General features: G+C 40.6%; 1 protein-coding gene across 3 annotated transcripts in view; it reads right to left on the bottom strand.

Moving 5' to 3' along the window:
* Positions 1 to 11155: 11155 nt before the first annotated feature.
* The window catches only part of KCNQ1 (potassium voltage-gated channel subfamily Q member 1), a 320180-nt gene continuing 307443 nt past the window's right edge, over positions 11156 to 23892 (bottom strand). For all 3 annotated transcript variants that reach the window (XM_065755204.1, XM_065755201.1, XM_065755202.1), the window contains one exon: positions 11156 to 12170. In XM_065755204.1, the coding sequence (XP_065611276.1) occupies positions 11973 to 12170 (198 nt within the window). In that variant the 3' untranslated portion in view covers positions 11156 to 11972. The remainder of the gene's footprint in view (positions 12171 to 23892) is intronic.

The following is a 23892-nucleotide window of genomic DNA, read 5'->3' as shown; positions in this document are numbered from 1 at the left end:
CTCTGCAATAGGCTTCCAGGACCTTTTTTTGTGTTTATTTTTTCCTTTTTTTTTCTTTTTTTCTTTTGATTTGGCAGCAGCCAAGCTCTGCAGCAGGACTCTTGTGAGTTCGAGGCAAAAACGAAGAGTGGGAGCATTTTCAGCCCTGCCACAGTGCCACTGGAGTGGAGTGAGTGAAGCTCACTGCCCTCATTTTGTTGTATTGTGGCCATGCCAGCACCAGGATGCACAAGGTGGGGCTAGATGGCTCTTGGCACAAGGACATTACACAACCCACCCTATCCTCTCTCCCTTTCCACTCTTTCCTGCTCATTGCCTTACCCAAGTTGCATCTTATCTGGTGGGCACCCACTCAATGGATCCAGACACCTTCAGCCAGAGCTGCGTGAATGTCAGACTTTGATGAGCATTCATGGCAATGCAATAGCATGATAATTAACCATGTTAATGACCACAAGCCCATCCAAGCCTTCCTGGATGCGAAGAGATCTGTATCATCCCACCAGCTGGAAGCAATGCCAGTGGTGTTTCAGTGCAGTTTTGCAGTGTAGAAATGCTGTTGGCTGCAGATGTTGACTGCAGTAAAACACGCACAAATAGTTCCGTACAAATGTTGTTGGGTTTAAAAGTTTCCTGGAGAAGTAATGCAAGTTTGCAAATCCAGAAAGAATATTGCTGGGACTTGTTGAAGTGCTCAATATAAACTGTAACACGCGAGCCATTAAAATGAAGATATTTGGCATTGGCTGCTACACATATGGGCCTTTCAAAACCATTCTTCGGCTTTGGCAGCTCCTGCGATCCCTGAATGATGCATGACTTTGTTTTACACGTTCCTGTAAGATGCTTCTGGGCAGTTGGCGTGTTTCAAAAAACTTGTCACTTGCGAGCTGGAGGAGAAACCTGACTGAGAAACGGAGGCATTGTTGAAGAGAAGTGCCTGAAACCTGCTCGTTCGTGTGGTTCCTTTTCCAAATCCCTGACAGTATCTGGGCTTTTGTGTTGGGTTGTTCGCCTGGCTATGTTTCACTTCATGGCTCTTGGGGCAGACTTGTAGCTGTACCAGTGAAGCAGGATATGCAAACAGAATGTCAGAGCTGTCCGAGGCCAGGGACACTTTCTGTGCTGATAAGCGACTCCTGTGAGTGGCCAAACTGATCCATCTCCCTCTTTGACAGTGCCTTTGTCTGAGGGGACTGTTGAGTGAGGCTTTAAGGCTAAGCAGAGGATAAAAACGTACAATTGACCATGTCCAATGACTGCCTCAATCATGTGACATTTCCTCCATCTACATAAAGGCATAATTGACACTTCGGACCTTGCAGATGTTTTGCAATTCATTTGGTTCCCACAAAGATATCAGAAAGTTAGTCTCGTGAACTGGCAATACTGTGCTTTCCTCTGAACATGTTCTTATAGCTAAAACGTATTTAGATGCAAATCACACCATGTCTCATGGCCCCATTTGTTTTGTTTTGAGTTTTCCTTCCCATTGCCTCTAAACGGACTGTGGCATCGTTTTTTTCTTCTTAAAGTATAAAAATATTCAGACATTCCTGAAAAAAACAAGCACACTCAACTTCTTTGCACGTGATCTGATTCACACGTGAATGTCAGTACGTCCTTTCCCCTTCTACTCATGTCCTTCTGCTTTATGCTTCCTAATTTAATTTGTCTTTCTGGCTGCTCAGTGATCCTTCCCAAAGAGAAATCTCTTCGCTGAGAAGCTATTTGCTGTGCTTTCATCAGGAACAGATGCTGTGAACAACTGGTTGGCTTCATTTGGCTCTTGGAGGTCTGGACAAAGGAGCAGTGCTGCAATCTGGCATGGGCCTTGTGCCATTCAGGGAGGTCTGTGTACAAATCTAGCAAAGTCATTGCTTCTTCATGTTGGTGAGCTAAGCTTCGTCCTCTGTGCTGTAACCTTCCTCTCCATAAAATGGGGAAGAAGGCAATCCCTCTTTGATGACAGAGCTGTGGAAAGTGCTGGTTGAAACAACACAGAGACATCCTTTACATTTGAACCTGAAATACTTGTGCTTGGTTTTCCTTGGGAGCAGCCATCCAGGATACACATTACTCCTTCCCTCAGAGATCTTCAGCTTGTGCAACCTCGTGGCCAGAGGAATTGTCTCTTTTTTGAAGAGGATTTGCTCATGCACCCTCTCAAATTCATGCACATCTCAGCACTCCACAGGGCTGCCAGCTTGGTCCGCATTGTTGAGATTTTTCCTGTAAATAGGAGAACACAGTGCTTTGCTGAGGCTCCTCACACTTATAGCCTTATAACTCTTTTCCCACTTGCTTCCACTTGGCTATAAGGATCATGCTGACCTGGTCAGTGCTCATTAAAATGAAGAAGAAAGCAGGATCTGCCTTGCTGTACAATGTGTGATTCTGCTGCAACTTGGCATGGAGATGCTTCCACTGTTTTCAAACAAGCTTCAAAGATATTGAGGCAAAGCATCAGAAGAAGGTATAGCATAGAAGGAATGACTGAAAACTTCAACTTTTCTTGATTAGTTAATGTATTTACATGTTGTTTTCTCTCACAGATCGGTCTTATTGCAGTCTAGGTCATAGTAAAATCATTTCCTACACCAGAAAGCTTCACAATTTGCCGATGGAAAGCCAAATAGGGATCAGAGATACTGGTGAACAAGTTCATAGTCCCAGAAGAAAAGCTGTCCATTTTAATAGCGGAGGGATTAAGGCTGTAACAAACTTCAAGTCAAGGAATAGATCCTAGTGTTATTACAGTGAGACAGAATGACTTTCTGTAAGGTAATACTTAAATCAGACAAGTTGCTTACCTCAGGAGAGAGGAACTGGGTGAGGTCTGTGGCTTGAGCAGAGTTCCAACCAGGTGGTCTGATGAGGGTTTCTGCTCTTAAAGCCCATGAAATGCAGAAGCAGCAGCAATGTCTTGAGTGAAGTAGACCAGTTCTCTGCCCTTTCAAGCAATCACAAATAAACCACGTGACATCTTAACATGACATTCACACCTGGGTGATGTTGCAGAATTCTTCTTCTCTGACCTTTAGAAACCTTGGCAAATGTTCTCACAGACAGTGTATGTATGTGTCTTGCAGTAGCACTGTCCTTTGGGTGAAATAGCGTTTCTTCCTCATGGAGACCAACCTTAACTTTTTGCTTTGCTAGGTTAGATGGAGAACACTGATACAGGAATATATCACTCCTCTAAGGGCACACCTAGCAAGCAGACCAGGGCAAAACATGCTGCTAATCAAACCTTAACTTAATTAGAATATTTAAAAACAGACTCTTGGCTCAAGGTTACTGCTCAACGTGATCTTCTATCAACAGCTCTGAGGTCTACTTTCTACTGAGAGAACCATATGCCTCATTTCTTCTTATCCTAATAGTGAATCTGAAACATTTTAGGCTTTTTTAAATTGTCTTTAGGTCATACACATACACACACACACACACATATACACACATACACGCACACATATATTTGAAATATATATTTGAAATATTATATATCAAATATATTTGTATGTATTTGTATGTGTACACACACAAATATTGTAAGCGTTATTTCAAAAGTATAATCTCCAGAATGTTAAAAATGAGCAAAAATAACTAATCAGATTTGACATTATAACAAACGTATCGCAATATTTAGATAGATTTCATAGAATCATAGGATCACTAAGGCTGTAAAAGACCTCCAAGATTATCAAGTCCAGCTATCAACCTGTCCCCACCATGCCCACTAAACCAAGTCCCTCAGTGCCACATCTACACATTTCTATGCTGCTGTTATTTAATGTATAGATACAGAGTCTCTCGTAACTGTTCTTGGTGGTTTTATAATACCTGACCTTCACCTGAGAGACAGGATGCAGTATTTTATAAAAGTTACCTGTACCTTGATTTAGGGAAGCACTTGAGCTTGAAGTTCAAGTTTTTGGTTTACAAAGTATTAAAACATGAAATGAAGGAAATGTTGGTGATCTTCAAGCATAAATGGGTATTATTGAAATTATATTATTAAATTCAGTAGGGTAGGTTTTTTAAACAAATACTTTCAGCTCCTCTGAATGAATGGTCTACGCCATGCAGATATAGAATGAATATTGTGGGATTTTGGCAATCCATGGCAATTAGAACTATTTGAAAACACTAACACAACTAGGAGGACTGTTCTGTGTCAGGGTAAAGGGTTTTGTGGTCATATGTCTGGTGTTGGTGGAGAATGAATCCATCTGTTACTTCTTTTTGCTGATGAAACTGCCTGAGATACGGTTCTAGAATGGAATTTCAGAGTATGATGCACAGTCCCTGAGCTTGAGTTATAGACCAAACTGGCTATCTTGGATCAGAGAATAACAACACTCAAAAAACATCACTTCAGAAGAACCCACCCCCCAAAAAAATCCAATAGGAAAGCAAAGCCAATGCTTCCTTTTCAAATTGTTTCTAGCAAGGAAAGGGAGGGAGACATGTAACAAGCAGACCTACTTCCTCCAAAAATTGTCTTTTTTTTTTTTGTTAAGCTTAAAGGATCCAAGCTCCTTAAAAAAAAAAAAAGAAGCAGAGAAATAAATAAAGTCACCTCAGCGCTTCATGGATATCCTGGCTTTTGCAAAGACTTGTCCAACCACAACCTGAATAATTCAAAGCATTGTTGTCGAGCAGCAGCACAGCCCTCCTAAATAGGCACTTGCCTTATCACTCTACAGCAGATGCTTCAGCCAACCATTGGATATTGAAAACATAAATAATGAAACAAAATTTGGAGACAATGGTTTCGGGGCTGGGGACAAAATACTCATGGATATTGTCAGTCTCTGAGTAACCAAGCAGCAAAAGCTCAAGTGACAACAATAGGAAGGAGAAGAATGGGGACAAGTGAGGAGGCCTGAATCTCAATAAGGCGAGGAGCTGCACATGCTGCTGTTACCCTAGAAACTAACCTCTCCCCTGAAGAGGTTTGCCGGGGCATTGTTTGGGGGACACAAGATGTGTCATACACCAGATGGTCGTGTGCTGTATAACTCAGTTATCTGAGAGGACAGAGTAAAGGAATGCACACTGCAGAGCCCGTCCAGGGCCGAGCAGGGCACCATCTGTTCTTTCAGACCCAAGGCACTTTGCTTTTGCTTCTTATTTTATTTTTTTTTCCTCCTTCCAAGGAAGGAGGGGAAAACAAAATTAAAATGATTCACCATTCAGAAGGAAAAGAAAAAAAAAACCAAAAAAACCCAACTTACTACAGTTACCATGTCTCGCTTTAATGTAGCTAATTTTTGTCCCTGGGTTTCATGTCAGGTGAATTACTTCTTTTATGCTTGGGAGAACAACAATTATTTCTCTCTCAGGAGTCTATCATTTATAAATAAAACCTCTTTGAAACCTCACTGGTCATTCACTGTCTGAAAACCCCCAAACGCTCCCGACCATATGTTGCTGAACGTCCCCTTCTCTCCTCCCTGACGGCGCGAGCGGTGTTTGTGCAGCGTGAGGAAAAGAAGCAGTCCTTTCCAGGAATTGTTCTCCATCTCAGCACAGAGAGGGAAGGGGGGATGGAGGAAAACAAAAAGCCAGAGTAAAAATCACAGTCTGCATGATGGGTGCAGGAAGGAAGTATTAATCACGGCCCACACAGCACCAAGGAGCGGTGACTCAGTCTGTGAGGTGAGGCAGGAGTAGGTGTGGGCATGACAAAACAGCACGTGAGTGGGCTGCCAGTGCCACCAGAGTCAGCAGAAAGGCTTGGTGCCTCCGGTCACGTGGGATCAGGCCCCACATGCACTTGCATCAGCTTTTGCTTGATGATTTCTACAAGGACACCTCCCTCTGCCTTGCAAACCTGCATCCAGATGGGACTGAAGGAGAGGAAATGTCTGGATTAATTGAGAGGGAAATCTCTAGGGAAATGAATTAAAAAGCATGGACTCAAAGCAAAAACTTTGCACGCAGAACAAGAGCCAAAGATCTTGTAAGGAGTAAAGTCTGAACCACATTTTATATTTAGGTTCCCCGTATAGAGTATAAGGAGTAAAGTCCGAACCACATTTTATATTTAGGTTCCCTCTATAGACAGCTCAGTTAATAGCCTGATTGGGCAACAATGATTAGGCAATGGTTAAACAGCAGTTGTAGATGATAGCATCTCACAAGCTGCATGTAATCCTACCATTTCCTACATGCTTCTGGTGCTTGCAGCACAGGTAGTTCTTGTAACATCTGTATCTAATGTATTAATCTTTATGAATTAATGATCAATATACTCATAAGGATATAATTCACAGCAGGACTGAAAAGAGAACTTACTCTTTGACTTCCTTTTCTCTTTTTCTTTTCTCCTCTTTTTTTTCCCTTTTCTCTTCTTTTCCTTTCTTATTTTTTTTTTATCTACCAGATTGCCAGTACTCTCTCCATAAATAAAAATTCACATGAAGGTTATGATGTATCTCCAAGTAATCTCCCACCTAAGTGAGTTGGAATAAAAATAGTTAGTTATTAAAATAGTTATTAAAAGTGACATCAATATAAATATTTCTTTCATTGTAATTTAGAAAAATGATCAAATTCTGTCCAGTGCCTGTGCTCACTGGTGAGACAGTCCCAGGCACAGCTTTGCCCACTTTGAGGACAAACCAAGCAACCAGCATGCACCAGAAACCTTTGGAGCACACGTTGGCAGAGGAGTGTGCTCCAGCACAGCTCACTGGAAGTGTTGTGTGAAACGCACAAGCACTGCAAACGCTGAGCACTGCACACAGACTTGGTAAATTATGGCAAGAAAATCTGTAAAGCTTCTTCTGTTCCCCCCTCTGGGGATTTGCTTCTCTCTGATCCAAGAAAGCTTGCTGGCGACCGCCTATCCCACTTTCTGCACCTGGCTGAATGATTTACCAGAAACTTGACAGGGTCGTGGAAGCTTTCTTTCCTTTGTTCCATGGGTGTCTGCCATGGAGAGCCAAGCCTGGATTAGCTGAGTCTAAATCCCTGGGCAGTTCGCCAGAGCAATGCTAGCTCTGAAGAAAACGGAGCTCCGAGATGATTTTGAGACTGGCTTTATGCATCGGTTCTTAGGTGCAAATCCAGGGAGCATAATGCCTCACGTCAGGCTGGTAAGCTGTTCCCTGTAGGCAGCAGTTGCCAGCCAGTGTGGGAGTTATGTGAACTTTCTGCCTGGCTCGGACAATGCAGCTTCTCTGTGGCCAGCCCTTCCCTGGCAGTGCTCCCTCCCCAGCCATGTAGGCATCTTTTCACTGGACAACACGCTGCATTACAATGATGTGCATGGACACGTTGAACAATGCCCTCATTTGGCACCTGCATTTTCTTTGTTGTGGTGCCAACCATTTTGTCATATTGGCTTTTGGGTCTCTGTCATCAGGAGCTACGTGAGGCTTCTTATGCTGCCCTGGAAAAGCATTCCTCAGTTTTCCATCATCCTTCTGTTGCTGCTCCATAGACAAGGTGCACAAAGCCTTGTAGGAGCTGGTGGCTCCTGAGAAAAAGTCTTCTGAAAGTGCTTTCTCAGCTTCAGAAACAACTGATGCCCTGTGCCCTGAAGCTTGAGGCTATTATCTGGTCAAAATCTTTGGCTTAGGGCTAGGGGGAATTTTCAGCCTGGTTCTCATGTAAACAATGTGAATGCACTCACGCAGTATTTGTTTTGGCTCCCCTGAATGGCTTTTGAACATTTCAGCCTAGTTCAGCTGAACTTGACAGAAGGGTAGAGGGCAGCAGAACAGCTTGCTCAGGGAGATGGCGGAAGCCACATCCCTGGAGACATTCAAGGTCAGGCTGGATGGGGCTCTGAGCACTTGATGTAATGTAGGTGTGCTTATTCATTGCAGGGGCAGTTGGACTAGGTGGCCTTTAAAGCTCAAAAGTTTATATGATTCTAGATCTGCAAGATAATTAAGTTCTTCCAAGTTTGGTGAAAATATCCATTGAGGTATTAGAGAGAGGGGCCCCACCTCTGTTCGGTCTGATGTTCCCATCGTGAAAAGGCTGAGCATGAATTCACATCTCAGCAGGCACCAGGTGGGTGATGCAGGAAATGAACCTGCAAAACACTGCAAGACAGAAGAAAGGTTCAGCTGGAATTTGCACTTAAACATCCAAGTCATCACTCACAGAAATAATGAAAAAGCCACTATTCGTAGAAATACTTGATAGTTTCTACTTGAACTCATCAACTTCTTGTTCTTGCCTCTAATTCTTGCTGGGACTCAGTTAAATATCGCCGAGCACTTAGGTACCAGCTATTTGCTTCTATTAGTTTTGAACTAGTTTCCTTTCATGTGCCTCCATCGTAGCTGCTGCTGGTCAGGGAGCCCAAGAGACAAACTTTTCTACAAGCCATTTAAAATGAAATTTCAGGGCATCTGAAATGAATTTGCTTTTGTGCAGGAGCATTTCATTGTGTGAGTTCAGTGAGGTAGGTAAGGAAAGCTTTCATCACTAAAGTAGAAAGAAATACCTCAAATATTGTCGTGGCTTGTGAGAGGCTCATGAGAGTTGTATAAGCCAGTGGTTTGAAAACAGTAACAGGGAACAAAATTGGCAATTCAAACGTCTTTGTGACCACAGGGAAAGCAGAGCTACAGCTACATCTGACTCCAGCTCCCACTAAGCGTATGGGAATCCTTCTTTAATAGATTTTGAATTTGGAAAGGCTTACGTCGACCCACATGGACTGAGTAGTCCCACTGAAGGCAACAGCCTGACTCCCGTGCATAAATGAAGTACAAAAGTACACATTCACGGGAGTGGGACGTAGATAGGAGTTGCATCAGACCCTTAATCTTTCTTCTTTTCTTCTTCCCCGCCCCTCCTCTTACCAGCCACCATCCCATCAGTGAAATGAGAACAATAATACCCATCTCAGCGGGGTATGTGAGGATTAGCTGTAAACTGTTCTTACCTTTTCTCCTTTAAACTTACAGAAAAGAAAATCTTTCTGGATTTTACTTTTTTTTTTTTTTTTTTTAATAGTTCAAGGAGCAATCTGTTCCTTGCCCAGACCTTTCCAACTCAGTGGGTGGGGGTAGCCCTGGAATCCTTCCACCTTCCCCTGGACTGATGATAAATCAGCACTGAGGTGTATACTGGCCACAAGAGCCATTAATGTGCTGCACTGAAACAGCCATTTTATCTGCTGGCATCAAATTATTTCTGCCTCAGCAAGTATCTGAGCACAGTGCTGGCCAGTGACATTATTTGAAACAAGCGTGTTTTAAAACACAAGAATGAAAATGAGTGATGTCCAGACTCTTCTACTTTTGTAAGATACTTTGTGAAAGGGAATCTAAAAAGGAGCATACTCCAATCGTCAGTGTGTCAGCAGGCATTTCCAGCTCCAAAACCACTTGGGTTCAGAATAATGAGAACTTTGCAGAGATGTTATACTGCATTTATATAACAGTGGTCACTAAATTCCCTTTGTGTTGGACAAGGAGCAGACACACATTTTACATACAATTACTACACACTTACTTACAAGCTTTGAACAATTTGCATGAGCAGCAGAATCCAGCAAACAAGGTTTCAACACAACATACTCTCTGCATGACAGTTACTGCGGCGGTGTCCAGGGTTGAAGGCATCAAACTGTCTAGCTTATCTTCCTGCTACCCTTATTCCACAGCACACTGCAAAAAAAGACATTGAGATACTTACTTCTGAGAGAAGTCTTTCAGGTATGAAGCACCAACAGATGAGACAAATCCAATCCACTCGTCAAGAAGAGAAGTAAGACATGTCCTTGGTGAGCAGCTGTGCTGGCAACCTTTGGGCAGTTGCATGATGGATTTGGATGGGTCAGTTGAAGACAGCCTGGATCATCTTCCCATTTTAAAGACAAGATGGACCACTGGATTTAGGTCTCTGAGCTGGTGCTCTTTCTGAAAGGTTCTGTTGGACCAGATGTGGAATCAGACCTGGTAGCAACCTGCCATGGACAGAACTTCAAAACCTGGTTCTTCTGGAGACACTGGTGACCACGATGTTCACGTGGACAGAGACAAACCAACACATCAACACAAAGACATTGTATAGTATTGTACTGCATAATAACCTAAGATTAAAAAGAAAAGCCTGCAATCTTCTTTTGTGTATTGAACTTCTGGATCTTAGAATAAACAGAAGACGTGGTAATCTTGTCCTGTATTTTATTAGGAAATTATAGGTTGATCAATAATCTGAAATTACACAGTGAATCTCATTTAAAAAATATTCAAAATCAGCACAATAATTTTTGTTTCTATAAAACATAATGCCCAGGTACAATTCCTGTTTATGTCCATAAATTTCTACACTCTAATCATGTATCGACTGTACAGCATCAACACAAGACAATTGTAACATAAATACGGTATACCTCTGCAGTCCAAGTGAAAGAGGTGAAATGTTTCATGTTTAAAACAAGGCTCAGCATATAAGCAACACTGTGAGGTGCTTCCCTGTGATCTCAGTTCATTACGCAGTCAGTATTTCAGACTGCTCATACATCCTAAAGATTGGTAGTGCTAATTGCTGAGCAAAATTATGAGGCTTTAGGGCATCAGTTTATATATATATATATAATTTTTTAAGTCTGCTTGCTTTCTAACACTGAAATCTTTCATTTTTCTATACACTGCATTAATTAGCTGTGTTGTAATCTGACATTTTCCAACACTGTCAACTTTAAAGATGTTCCACGTTCAAGGAAGGGTGTGTATGGTAGAGGTGCTAACTATATGCAAAGGTTGAATTTCAGCTGTGGTAATCAAAGCTCCAATCCTGCTCATGTTGCACATGTGAAAAATCACACCAAGCCAAACACTACTGTTCTTATTGCAAATACAATGTGGTGTGAGGTGGCTTGCAGGTGAGGCCCTGCATCCTTTTGATAAGAGCTGGCACTTCTGAATATCTAATGACTTTGGTAGGGAGCAGAATTTCTCTTTCATTTATTCAGGAAACTACTTAATTTGTCGTGTACGCTGTCTGGATGAGAGATGCTTTCCTGAACCAGAGTCTTGATTCCTGTGAGAATTATGGATGCTCAGTAAGTGGCCAGCTCAAGCACTTGACCTGCAAGTCCAGTCTTGTTAGACTGTTGTACTGTTCTTGGATTGCATAAGCTAAAAAAACAACAACAAAACAGTAGATTTAAGAATAGTGGGCCTTCTTTTTAAAAAGCTATTTCAGGACAAGTACATTCAAACCACTGTGTTTTCTATTAATATATACATTCTTTGGCAACAATTTTCTAGAAAGCAGAATCATTTCTCTATGTAATACTTTATTGTCTCCCCATTAAAAACTGGTATTTTAAAAAATCTATAGCACTTTCCACTATAAATAGTATTGTTCCAGATTAAGTATTAGTTCCTCCCTGAAGAAAAACAGATTAAAAAAATCTGGTCATTATCTGATAATGTTTATGTAGCAATGTTAAAATAAAACAGCAAAAGAAAATCATTCAGCATGTGGTTTGTCATTTGCAAGAATGTTAGTGGTATATTTATACAATAAAAACAACATAAGTTATCCTATTTTGTTTCAAAATCCTTAGTGGTAGAAATATATTGCTATCTGCAGGTTCATAAACAAAATGCAGATTTTCCATCTAAGTTCAAGTATTATAAGAATATTATTATTACTATTATTATTATTAAAGGAGCTCTAAATCTTTGCAATTTTGCCTGTCTTTACATTGTTTCGGTCTTCCCAAGCAATAATAAGTTGCTATAATTTTTGTTCATCAACAGAATCAATGTGGAGCTTCAGTAGGTTTTGCCTGGTAGAACACAGCCTGGCAATCCTTGGGCTATTATGAGTGGTTTTAGAAGAGTACGTCTGAGACTAGTAGTACAGATATAGCAGTCGTGTTTTCTTGGATGGCTGATGAACTGACTTCCTTCCAAGTTCTCAACATTCAGTCCCATTTAAAGGAGAAAGGTGGGAAGAACCCAACCCAGACTTTTACCACATCAGGATATATCGTCTTCATTTCTACTCGGTACGGTCAGTTGCTCGTAGGTTGGCAGGCTGTTATTTGGGAGGAAGAGATCTGAATTTACGCTGTTGCTTCTCTGAGATCTGTTGTTCCCTTGATCCCCCTGGTGACGTGAAACCAGACGATGCAGCATATCAGTAATGAGGTTCAGTTTCTGGTCCATCTGTGTAACCTACAAAGGCAAAGGGACCATTTGTTTAGCATCGACATGGGGGAAATTTGCAACAAGCCACATTAGAATGACACTTTTCTTTATTTGTGTGACAATAACCTCTAGGAAGACACCAGAGATTCACAATCCTATGAACTGTGTTAGAAATCTATGGCAATAGGGCAGAGCTGGATGACAAGAGCCCTGTTAATGGTCATCTGTGGGATGTGCTTTGATAGTAGACATTTTATACCTGGATGAATGCATGGTGTGTGAGCTTGCAAAGAGATGTGCTGGGACAGAGAACTAAGTTGCAGAACTGAGCTTCTGTGGTTTTTGTTGTTATTATTGTGTCCATGTTTTTTAAAAATATTGTAAGCTACCAACATTCCTTAATGATATCAATATGCTATAGCAAATATCCCCTCTACTTTCAGTGATGTAATCCACGCTAAGCCAGGACTGACTGACACCCTCTTTGTTACATTTGGGTCCAATTACCAAGCAGGCCACAGAATGCCTCACGGATATTTTTGCTGATGCAAGTGTACAGCAGCTGCGTTCTGTGGCAAGGGGTGGAAGCGGGACATGATTTAGTTTTATTCTGTCTCTGCTCCAATGACACGGCATCCACCAGGATCACCGCTGGAATTATGTGACTCATAGCAAATCAGAAACTCTTCTTCGATGGATGAAAACTGATTTTAAGTCAGGGAACCTGCAGAGGAAGGTTCAGAATGCTCATTTTCTTCTGCTTTTGGACAGAAAGTCTTTATGTTATTTGATGATGATGATTATTTTTTGCTTTTCCTGACCTTCTAATCTGTAGCCAAAAATATAATGAAAAATCGGCACATCGAAAAAAGCCAAGGTTATGAATTGTCCAAAACTTAGACTATACTTGCAGAACATTTGAGGTTCTCAAAGAAAAATCAAGAACCAAATGTTTCTAAGAGCAGCACAACTTTGGTCTCTGGTCTCTTGCATTTTCCAGTCAAAAAGTAATGTGTACCATCCCTTTTATCTGGCATGAAAAACCTTCTTTCTGCTCTGACTCACATGTAATGAGCCAGATGTCCTGAGGGGAAGATGGGTTCTTACAGCTACGATTCGGCAAATTCAAAGTCATGCCCACTCTGCCCACTGGCATGGCAAGAAAGCAATCATTCCTCTTGGACAGATGTTTGTCCTTCCTGGATGGGAAGAAGCCCAGGAAACTGGGCAGTGGGAGCCTCCTTACGGCCTCTCATTCCTTGCCACAAGTATAAAGAAAAAGCCACAGTTTTGTCATTGTAATCTTGGATCCATCCACAGGGATCCTCAAACTCTAAGGAAACCTCTAGGCAAGAAGATGTAATAGGTTTTCAAAAGGGAAAAGAAAGCAAGCAGAAAAATAACGTGATGGGAATAAATTGCTGCCTCAAATATCTGCTAGAGTAGTGAAAGGCACATAAAACCGCCAGAAAGAGCATGAGTGGGAGCAATTTATATGTGCCTGGCTACCAGCCAAGTATCACACAGGATAGTAAAAGACAGTAAGGCTGAGCAGAACATCAACAAACCTGGAGGATTTCAGCAGAAACTAAAATGTTTTTCCACTGCAGAGAAAATGCTGTTTTTTTCAAGCACTTTGTACAACTGGTAAGGAAGCAGATACAGTAATTTAAAAATATGAGGTGCCAGAGATTTATACTTCGCAGCTGGTTTTGAAAACATTAGGCAAAGCACTCTAGATGATACATGAAACACTAGTAATTCTGGATGGAAATGGCTGTTGAAAGAGGAGATTCTTCAAATGAGGAAGCTGAAGAACACAAGTTCAAGATTTCTAGAAGGAAATACAGATGGAAAATGGAGTAGATCATCAGGTTTTCATTTCATCGCTGTTTGTTCACTCCCTTAAAAAAGCCATGCTTTGCACTAACTGTGCCCATCACAGATGGCAAGATCATGATGTCCTGAGCACAACAGTGTGAATCAGGGGTAATACTTCTCATTCCCACAGTGCCAACTGCCCAGGCATTGCTTGCTTTCTGAGACAGCTGCATTGGAAGGACATTTCCTCTAACAAGGAATGCCTTTTTCCTAATTATTCTGAACAAACTAGGGGGATTTCTATAGGGTATATTTAAATTTGTGATTCCAGTCAGGGATTACCAGAGGAAACACAGACTGAAGATATATCTGGAAAATGTACATTTATGAAACTCTTGCAGTGATGAGCTATTGAACATGACAGTAGATTGGACTGAGATCTGGATAGTCCTTCAACAGCTGCGCATCTTGGTGATGAAGTACTGGGGAGAAGTGAGATGTGAATAGTCTTGCTGGGAAATAAATTCCCAGAGATAATTGTCTAATTTTTCTATGTAGTAGGGTTTGGCTGCTGCAGCTGTGGAGTGCAGGAGGCCCACAGAAGCAGAGGCAGAAGCTAATTACTATTGAGCTGAGCCACACGAGATAAAAAGACGAAAGCTCATCTTCCCTGTTCCTCTTAACTGGTGTAGGCCTCTAAAGCCACAGCGCAGCGGTTGTGCAGGGAGGTTCAGGCAGCTGGTTGTGTTTCTTCGTCGTTTCACCAAGCCTTCTTTCAGATAAAGAGAGCTATTTCCTAGGGAGTTCTGTGCCCCTTGCAGGCTTGCTTCAAGACATACTGAAGCTGGCATGAGGTTCTGGCAATCACAGGCTTCCAGTGACTTCAGTGGATTCTAAATCTTGGACTGAATGGTTAAAACCAAGTAGTAGCACATTCTTTGGATATTACTAGACAGAGAGAAATTTTAATTTCTTGTACATCGCTTTGCTTGTGCTTATTAAGGCTAGACCAGAAAAGATGACATTTGCAAATGAGACAGCAATGGGACAAAGGGCTCCTGTCCTTGATTCTGCCAAAGCAGGATTCTCTGTTTAAAGAACAAGATGTTCTGAAGAGAGAATCAAAAGCTGTCAGAAGGAAGCTTGTACTGTCACTTCAGGTCTGTGAAAGAATAAGTGTCTCGCTGGTGAACAGCCTTGTGTGTTAGCAATCCCAATCTGCCTTTTGTCAACCAAATACACATCCTGAGAAACACCCTTCACTTGTTTGCTGCAGAGAAAAATTGCCATAATATTAACTGCTTTGGACAACTCTGATCTCTCCACTTAAAACAGCAAACAATGTTAATTATATAGGAAATAACTCAGACTGTTTCTTTTATGAAGAACTATATTAGCTCTTCCTGGCTGACTTATGCTTTATTAGAAGCGTGACACTCGTCTGTTCAAATTATTTATATACAAATAATTTCCTGCAGTGATAGGACAAGGAGGAAAGGTTTTAAGCTCAAGGAGGGAAGGTTTAGATTGGATATCAGCGGGAAGTTCATTACAGAGAGAGTGGTGAGGTGCTGGAAAAGGCTGCCCAGAGAGCCTGTGGATGCTCTGTCCCTGGAGATGTTCAAAATGAGGTTGGATGGGGCCCTGAGCAATCTGGTCGAGTGGCAGATCTGGAGGTCGGTGTGCCAGGAGGGTTGGAACCTGATGATCCTTTGGGTCCCTTCCAACCCAAGCCATTCTATGATTCCATGATTTTGTAGTTGGTGGGGAGAGCAAGCAGTGCTTGAAACTCTTCAGACATTGCACATCACAGTTACTCCAATCAGTCAACAGTTAAATTGAAATACTGTATGGAAACAAGATTTTTCCCATCCTCCAAAACCATTCTTTTAAAAGGATCCAAGGGTCAGAGACTGAGCACTGATGGAGAAAAGCAGATTTAAAGAGACTTTGAAGCTAGCTCTTAGAGATGAATGGAGAAATCTCATCCATTCAATGCACTAAAACCATTCAAATAGCTCCTCTTGAGCACAGAATGATGAGAGCACAAGTTCTAAATGGCACATCATGACAAACGTAACTATGTCACAGAACTACTTTTTCTGTCCATAAAGAAGTCACAGAGGCATATGACTGCTTGATACTCTGTACAATAATAACTATAGGCAATGATGTATTTCCTGTGAGTCACAAGGTCCTCTCAGGTCACGTTTTCCTGAAAAGTGGTTCTCTACATCTGAGTTTAAAATGACTTCTACGAAGGCATCAAAGGTGTTACAGGAGTCAGTAGTGAACGAGGCTATGAGATTGCTCTTCTGAGAGGAGCAGAGAGAAAACAGTGAGCAATTTATCCATTAAAATTCCATAGATAGTCACATAATAATAATGTAAAATGCATTTTACACGTTCATAACAGATCCATGTCATGATTTAGGATACAAAATGTCACAATGAATTTCTATCCTTGTTTCCAACCCCCTGCCCCCCCCCCCCCAAAAAAAAAAAAAGAAGTCCAGATGGCTCCAGGGTCAGCTGGAAAAGAATCTCCTTTCATGCACAATGAAAGAGAAATAAAGAAGGGTCTGGAGACCTGTCCCAAAACTTGCTTCTGGGTTTTACTGGGAAGGGATAAGGGTAGCAGAAAATGCAGGTCCAAGAGGAACAGTGTTTTCAGCCAAGGATATTTAGGATAGTGGGACAGTGGAGCTGCTGGTGGCTTCTTAATAAGGAGTACCTATTGCTCTGCATAGTAACAGACTTTGATAGAAAGAAAATTACAGCCTCTTTATCTGTGCATCCTCATAAACGATTTTGTAACAGATCCTTCCCACTTTTGCTATTCAGTACTACACTTGTCTATAACGTGGTGTTTTATTTCAGAAAAACACACAAAAATCCTTTCTGTTAATAGAGCTGTCTTCAACAAAGCCATAGGCACACACCAGTGACTCAGTCAGGGAAGGCAAAAAGTATTCCAGAACTTACAATGTTTATTAATGGCAATGATACAGAGGAAGATATCAGTATCAGGAAGCACTTCAGAAAACACTGAGTATGTCCTTCAAGCTAAACATTGCTTTTTAAGGTGTGGTTATAAATCATTCTTTCTTTAGTGAGATTCATCCTATTTAGGTACTATTCTTAAGGAAGCATTAGAGAACAGCTTCCCTGGCTCCTCTTCTTGCTAAGTCCTTACACGTTGTGGTATCTCACTATTTCTAAAAGCTAATACCTCAGAGATTTCACGGTCCTGTGAACAGGAACAAAGCTAGGAGTGGCTTTTCAGAAAAGTTCAAGGATAGGTATAGGAGTCTTCACAGAAGATTTACGCTTTTCTCTGCAGCTATGATAGATGCAGGAGACAATAACAATTTCAGTATTATTAAATAAAGTTTCTTTCTTCAGGTACACCATTTTTCAAAAATATTGGCAACAGTCATTCTTCCATTTACAGCACCCAAGATTCCAGATTCTTGAGAATCCCCTTATCAGAGCTTCTGGCTTCAATATGTTTATTTTGTTGCCAGAGATTAGGCAGCATTCTTGCTGGAGGTTATATACTAGTCGTTGAGGTGTTTATAGGAGAATGTAATCTGCATGAAGGAAGATTTGTTCTCCAGACTGTCTGTACTTTCTCTTGAGAGTAGTCCAAAGAAGGGAGTATGTGTGTGGTGTCTGGGGGAAGGATAGAGGAAGTGGAGCCAGTGAGAAAACACTCTCCTCTAATATAACATTACTCCTGGCTAGAAAAATATAAAGGCTAAGCTTCTGAGGAACTAAATTAGCAGGTTTTGTGGTCTGCATATGACTAGTCAATGAAAATACTGTATAAACACTGCAACCACTGTCTTAACTGACGAATAAAACCGACAAATTTGAAAAGACAGCATCTTAGGAAAGGAAGACACTTGTTACACGCTGTCCTAAAGTCAGCTCCTTTGTATAAAGTTCTCAGTGCCAGCCTCCTGTTTCAATTATAATTTTACTTTTATTTTTTTATTTTTTCAGCAAATGGGGGCTGTTGCTGATCTATTCTTACTTTGTATTTCTATAACGTATTCTTTTTCCCACATTTCTCCACAGTGTAAGAAAAAAACCAAGTCTGATTTTTGTTACTAATAACTCCTAAACAGTGCTGATAATTCTCTATGAATCAGTGTGTGCTGCTCTGCAATTTCAACAGAGAATTATGACCTGGGGCTGGGAAGAGACTTCTGGGCCACTGAACCAGGGACTGGAGCTCAGGAACAAGTGGGATACCCAAGCCAGTCATGTGCTCTGATTCTCCAGGAGTTCCCCCAAAATCAGAGCAAACTGCTACTAAAAAGAGGTTTGACTTGACACAGCGAATTCCCAATGTGCTGTGTACAACTCTAGTTTCATCACATTTTTCTTAATTGTATTGGAAATTAAAACAAATTGGTAACACTGGTAACACCAACACGTGGCCATTGGATTAGTGACTATAACAAATATGGCATTTTCACTCATTTGAAGAAGTTTGTCCCGATGATGCAGCACAAGCTTTAGGGTACCAGATATTCAAGCTATAGAAAACAGGAGAAATTAGAGGGTTAATTTATTAATTCTTTGTTTTAATTGCAGTTGGGAAAGCAGGTAGCTATGCTGTAGAAAAGCATTTACTCCTTTCCAAATATTCTCAAATCTTCTAACGTCTCTGGCTAGCAATTTGCCTAGCTCAATTTCTTTCCTGTGGCTTTTTGTTATTTTTAGAGGACTGTAGAATGCAACTATAATGACATTTTTCAGATTAAAAATCTCCCTTCAATTCTATTCAAAACTGCCAATAGTAAGAGACATGCCCCAACATGTCAAGAACTCAGAACGTGATCTGAAAAAGTCATTCAAGTACTGTGTAATGGCAATCTGTGATTTCTAAAGAATATGGTTTCTATGATACTGAGCAGAGAATATAGGACACATGTTTTGCAACTCTCTTAGCATGCTGCCATTTTCCCCTCAGATGAAAATTAAGATAACAGCCTTCAGTGACAGCAGTAGTTGAAGAAGATATTACACAATAAAACAGCAATCTTCACAACTATCTTTGACTATTTCCAGCCAGTTGCACACAGTTCATCCTTATGTGAATAAATGCTTCTGGATTTGCAGCTGGCAAGGCATCAAACTATTAAACAAGACCTACAGAGAAACAAGTGACAACAACAATAAAGGAGAGAAGCTGTGTAGTAACCTTCATGAACTTACATGGCTGAAACTTGCTGATTGACTGAAGGAAGGAAGGTAAAATTAATAAGCACTACTATTACTCTCTAACAAGGAGGTTGGCAGGACATTGCCAAAAGGAAGAATTAGTCACAGGAGAGTGAATTATACTTGGCCACAAATGGTTACAGAGTGCAAGCCTTAAAAGGTGGCGGAAAGATTTTGGGCCAGCGGTTGTTTTCAAAGTGGAGAAGACTCAGAAAAGACCAAAGGTTAAAAAAAAAAAAAAAAAGTCAGGGTTGGATGACTTAAAAGGGTGCTTCTAGTCAAGCAAGAAGTAAGGCAGAAGATGGAAGTGATAGGAGAGGGAGGTCAGAAGTGGAGACTGAACACTGCTGCTGCTAGAGAAAAAGCTGTGAATGGTGGCTCTGCGTCAGTGCTTTTGTTGTTGCTATTATCAATTTCTTGCAAAAATATCTGGCTTATTTAAAACACTCAAAATATTGGAAATCAGCTCTCCCTGAGAATCATCCTTCAGTTCTAGGTGTAGATTTGGGCTAAGAAGTCACTCTGATTGCTGACTGCTGCCTGAACACTCAGGCCAGTCCTGCTGCTTCACAGCACTAAATGCATGCCCAGATGTGTGCAATGCTTCAATGCTTGCTGATCTATCGGGCATCCAGAGAACGACAGCCAAACAATTATAATTTGTGGTTGACTCTTGTTGTAGATAAATGAGACAAGACTTAAAACACATGGAAATTTTCAAGTTAGGACCATGTCCAAAATCTACAGTCTTTGGCCCAGCACAACCTCAGGATACAGATTTTTTTTTTTAACTGAAATATTACAAAGGTCAGAGATTATTTTTTAACTCTTTCCTTTAAACTATAGAGTATCAGAAAGTAAGGTGTAATGAGGAAGGGAGTTTGGAATATTCTTCTGAGTGAAGCCAGAAAATTTGAAGTTTAGGGTCTTGTCTCTAAATAGAACTTATGATAAAAGCTAATAAGGAAGATAAAATCCCTCTACCCTATTAATTGAATACTTTGGATTTTTCAAAGATTTCCTTATCTTCATCTACCATAATCCCACCTTCAGGAAATATCTCTTCCACGCATCACAACTTTTTTCCTTTTCCACTTGAAAATAAGGAACAAGTTGACAAGACAGATTCTTTTCTTAAATGTGAGTAAATGATACTATAAGCAGGAATCATTTATGTACCCAGAAAAAGGACAGGCATCCATCTAGCACCATCATTCTATGCACTTTCCCATGTTACACTTATACTGAAATCCAGTATTATGGAAGATGTCAAACAGGCTGGAGATAACAAGAAATGTAAATGAAGTATTGTGCAAAGAAGCCAGAAAAACCCTCACAACTTATCTCCATGTGATACTTTGAATACAGTTTTGAACAAATGACAGCAATTAGTGCATCTTACATCCAAAGCACTGTGAACCTTAGTGCATCTATACAGCTGCAATAGATGTGTACAATCATTTTTATACCAAAGTGGGAAAAAATGAGGCAGTAAAGTTATTGGCAAGGCTTCAGATTTACGAAGCATCTTTAACTGGAAGGAAGAGATCTAAAAACCTGTAAAGGCCATCTTCCTCATGTTGGGTATATCTCAATGCATTTTCCTTTTCTTTTTTTTTTTTTTTAATGAAACAGAAGGTTGGAAACCTGATTGCTTTCTGATTCCCAACCACACTCATATTCACCAAACCATTCCAACACTGTGTCATTCTGGTTGAGCACCCCAGTGCCTATCTGCAGGGAAAAAAAAAACTGTTTAGCTAAAAGGCATTTATATTTCAGATGCTTCAGTTCCACAGATGTGAAGAAAACTCCCTGTGGAACTTGCCTCTGGAGGACTCTTTGCTGGTTTAATCACAGCAGTACAGCCTCTGAATATCACTCCATATTTTTGTTGTCAGAAATTTGGCTATCTGACAACAACTTTCTCCTAGCTGTAGATTCTTGTTTCAAATGTGGAACGGTGGCATATTTACAACACTTCAGGGTTTATAAAAAAAAAAAAAAAATAGAGGACCAAACTAACATTAAAATATGTCCAAAAATGTGTACAAATAACCCCCAGACCGCCTTGCCAGCATAACCAATTAAACAAAACAAAACTGACTAATCTTGACCTCTCTCCAAAGGGGAATGTTTTGTTTCTTGAAACCCTGGCTCTTGCTCTCATATGATACTGGAACTATGACTAATAACCTCTTGCTGGAGTACTGCTGATAATTTCACCATTGAGTAGCTGCTCTAGTTCTGCATCATTGTAGTACGCACTGAAGTTGCCAAGATTTTATTTAAAAAAAAAAAAAAGAATAAGATATACATTCATAGTCCCCTGTGCTAGAAGTATATTTTTCAGTTTTAACTCTTAGGCTTTGCCTGACAATTTTCCCCCCTTCCTCAGAAATGTTTTTTTTTTTTTTTTCAGATGCCTGCTAAGAAATGGTTCCTTTTTTCCTTTCTCTCTCTAAAACACTTTTCCTAATTCAAAACAGATCTGTGACTGCAGCTCTTTTCAAAACAAATACGCTATGCATCACATTGAGTTAGGTCAGCATTGCTTATGTTAATGTTTCACACTTCACCCAAATGAGGCGTCCACACTCCTTTTCAAGGCAGTGTAGCCAAATGAGGTGCACAGCATTTTCCAGGTGGAATAGAAAGTGAGACACATTCACAGGTTATGCATCTTACAGCAGACACAAATTGTTTCTCACAGTGGAAACTAGTTGTCTACTTCAGCTATGGCACAGCCACCTCAGTGTTATATCCCTGCCCACAGCAGGCAGACAAGAACCAATTCAATTAGTTCATTTTAACCTTGGTCACTGTCAGTAAGCTAAAGAAAAGGAAAACAACAAAGCTCAATCTGTGCAAAGCTTGAGAATGGAAGTTAGCACAAAATATTGTAATGCAGTGATGTGCTGCTGAATATCATCACTACAGCCTTGAAAAGTCAGTCTTCTAGCTCCTTTCTGTAGGGAAGCACCATTGGCAGTAAGAAGGTGTGGTGTGCATAAGTTTGGTCAGAATGAGGAGCTTGCTAGTCTGATGGCACTGGGTCCCTTAATACACCAAAAGCCAAGCTCCTGAAAACCAAGGGTCATTTTAAAAAGTGTTGGCTGGCTTTACTTTCATAGCTGTGGGAGTACTTGCACCCACAGCAGTGATTCACATAGTTTGCCCAACTTAATATGTTCCCTGAGTGTAGGGTGGGTACCAACAGTGCAGGATAAGACAACAGATATTCTGTGTCATGGAGTGGGACTGAGAGACCGTCGGTACTATAGGCACAGGATAAGAGGATGATAACACCTGCTTTGTGTAAAGATAATATTGAAATATCTTTAATAGTTTACTGTGTGCCTTAAGATTTATGTGTGTAAGATCCTACTGAACAGCAAAATATCATGGATGGGCTGGGACAGAATTGGATGCAATGGGATGGCAAGAGGGAAGGGCTTAATTGTCTGCTTCTTACTCAAAATGCTAAAGAACGGAATTAATTCAGATGCTTTTTATGCTGTGTGGTTGTTTTTTTTTTTTTTTTTTGTAAATCTAGTGGCTTTTTTTTTAAGCACCTGTAATCTACTCATTATTTGTGATTTGATAGGTATTATATGAACAGAAAAGACATAAACTCCTTTCTACCCAAAATGAGCTTACAAAATTAATAACCATTAAATGACTTCTACAGCATTCAAAAATCATTGGGAAAAAGGAATGGGGAGAAAAGAAGAGAGAAGCAATTATAATAACAGTGAGTTTTGAGATTCCCTGAGGGCTGGTGGTAATTAAACCAATGGCAACATGAATCTCTGTTTGATGCGGTCATGAATTTGTTTTCAAAAGAAAAATCTCTAAAAAGATTCTTTCAAAAGAAGTTTTTAGAGAACAAGCTCAGCATGAATAATTAGACCAGAAATACTTGATAAATATTATTATGGCAAAGTCATTTATGGGCCATGGCATATGCTGGTTAGAAATCCCAGAGATAAATAAAGTGGCAAGCTTGCACCCATTCTGAAAACACAAAACCAGGGCTGTACGACTGCATGCTTGAGTTAGTTCCTCAGAAAGAAGGCTGCCTCTTGTTTTCACTATTACGTTAAGCATTACAAACACACAGATGCAAGACAGAAAACTGCAGTGGGAAAACTCAGTATAATGAAAGAAAACCACACACAATCCAAAGGCACTTTTCTTCTGCAGGGGCCAGCACAAAGACAGAGGTGAAGTTTATTGGTGATAAAAATGTCTGTGGGCTCAGTCCTCTCCCCCGCCCTTCTGACTGCCATTCACTTCTGCTGAAGTCATACCCTTGGTCGTGCCTCCTCCAGACTATTCAGAAAAATAAAAATGCTTTTGCTTCATAGAGATGCTAAGCACCTGGCAATGCCACTGAAATCCAGAGATGATGCAGGTGCTTTGTACTCTCCAAAATCCTGTTGCCCCAGAATCCTCAAAACTGCATTTCATTTATTTCCTGACTACCTCAAGAAGTTGAGGCATCTACAATTAATCCCAGGCCAACAAATAATCAATGAATGAGCTAGAACCTAGTGTATTTACCAATAGAAACACACATTTAAAAAGAAAAGAAGGTTGTCATAGCATTATTCACACGGTGAACTTGTACATCTTATGGACACCAGAAGCAGAACTACAACAAAAACAACCAACTGCTAATGAAGAAGGG

Source organism: Cyrtonyx montezumae, unplaced genomic scaffold (assembly GCF_038088225.1).
Source record: "Cyrtonyx montezumae isolate F1298 unplaced genomic scaffold, pur_monq_1.0 scaffold_10, whole genome shotgun sequence".
Lineage (NCBI taxonomy): Eukaryota > Metazoa > Chordata > Aves > Galliformes > Odontophoridae > Cyrtonyx > Cyrtonyx montezumae.
The sequence above is the reverse complement of the archived record's forward strand: the minus strand, read 5'-3'. Positions and strand labels throughout refer to the sequence as shown.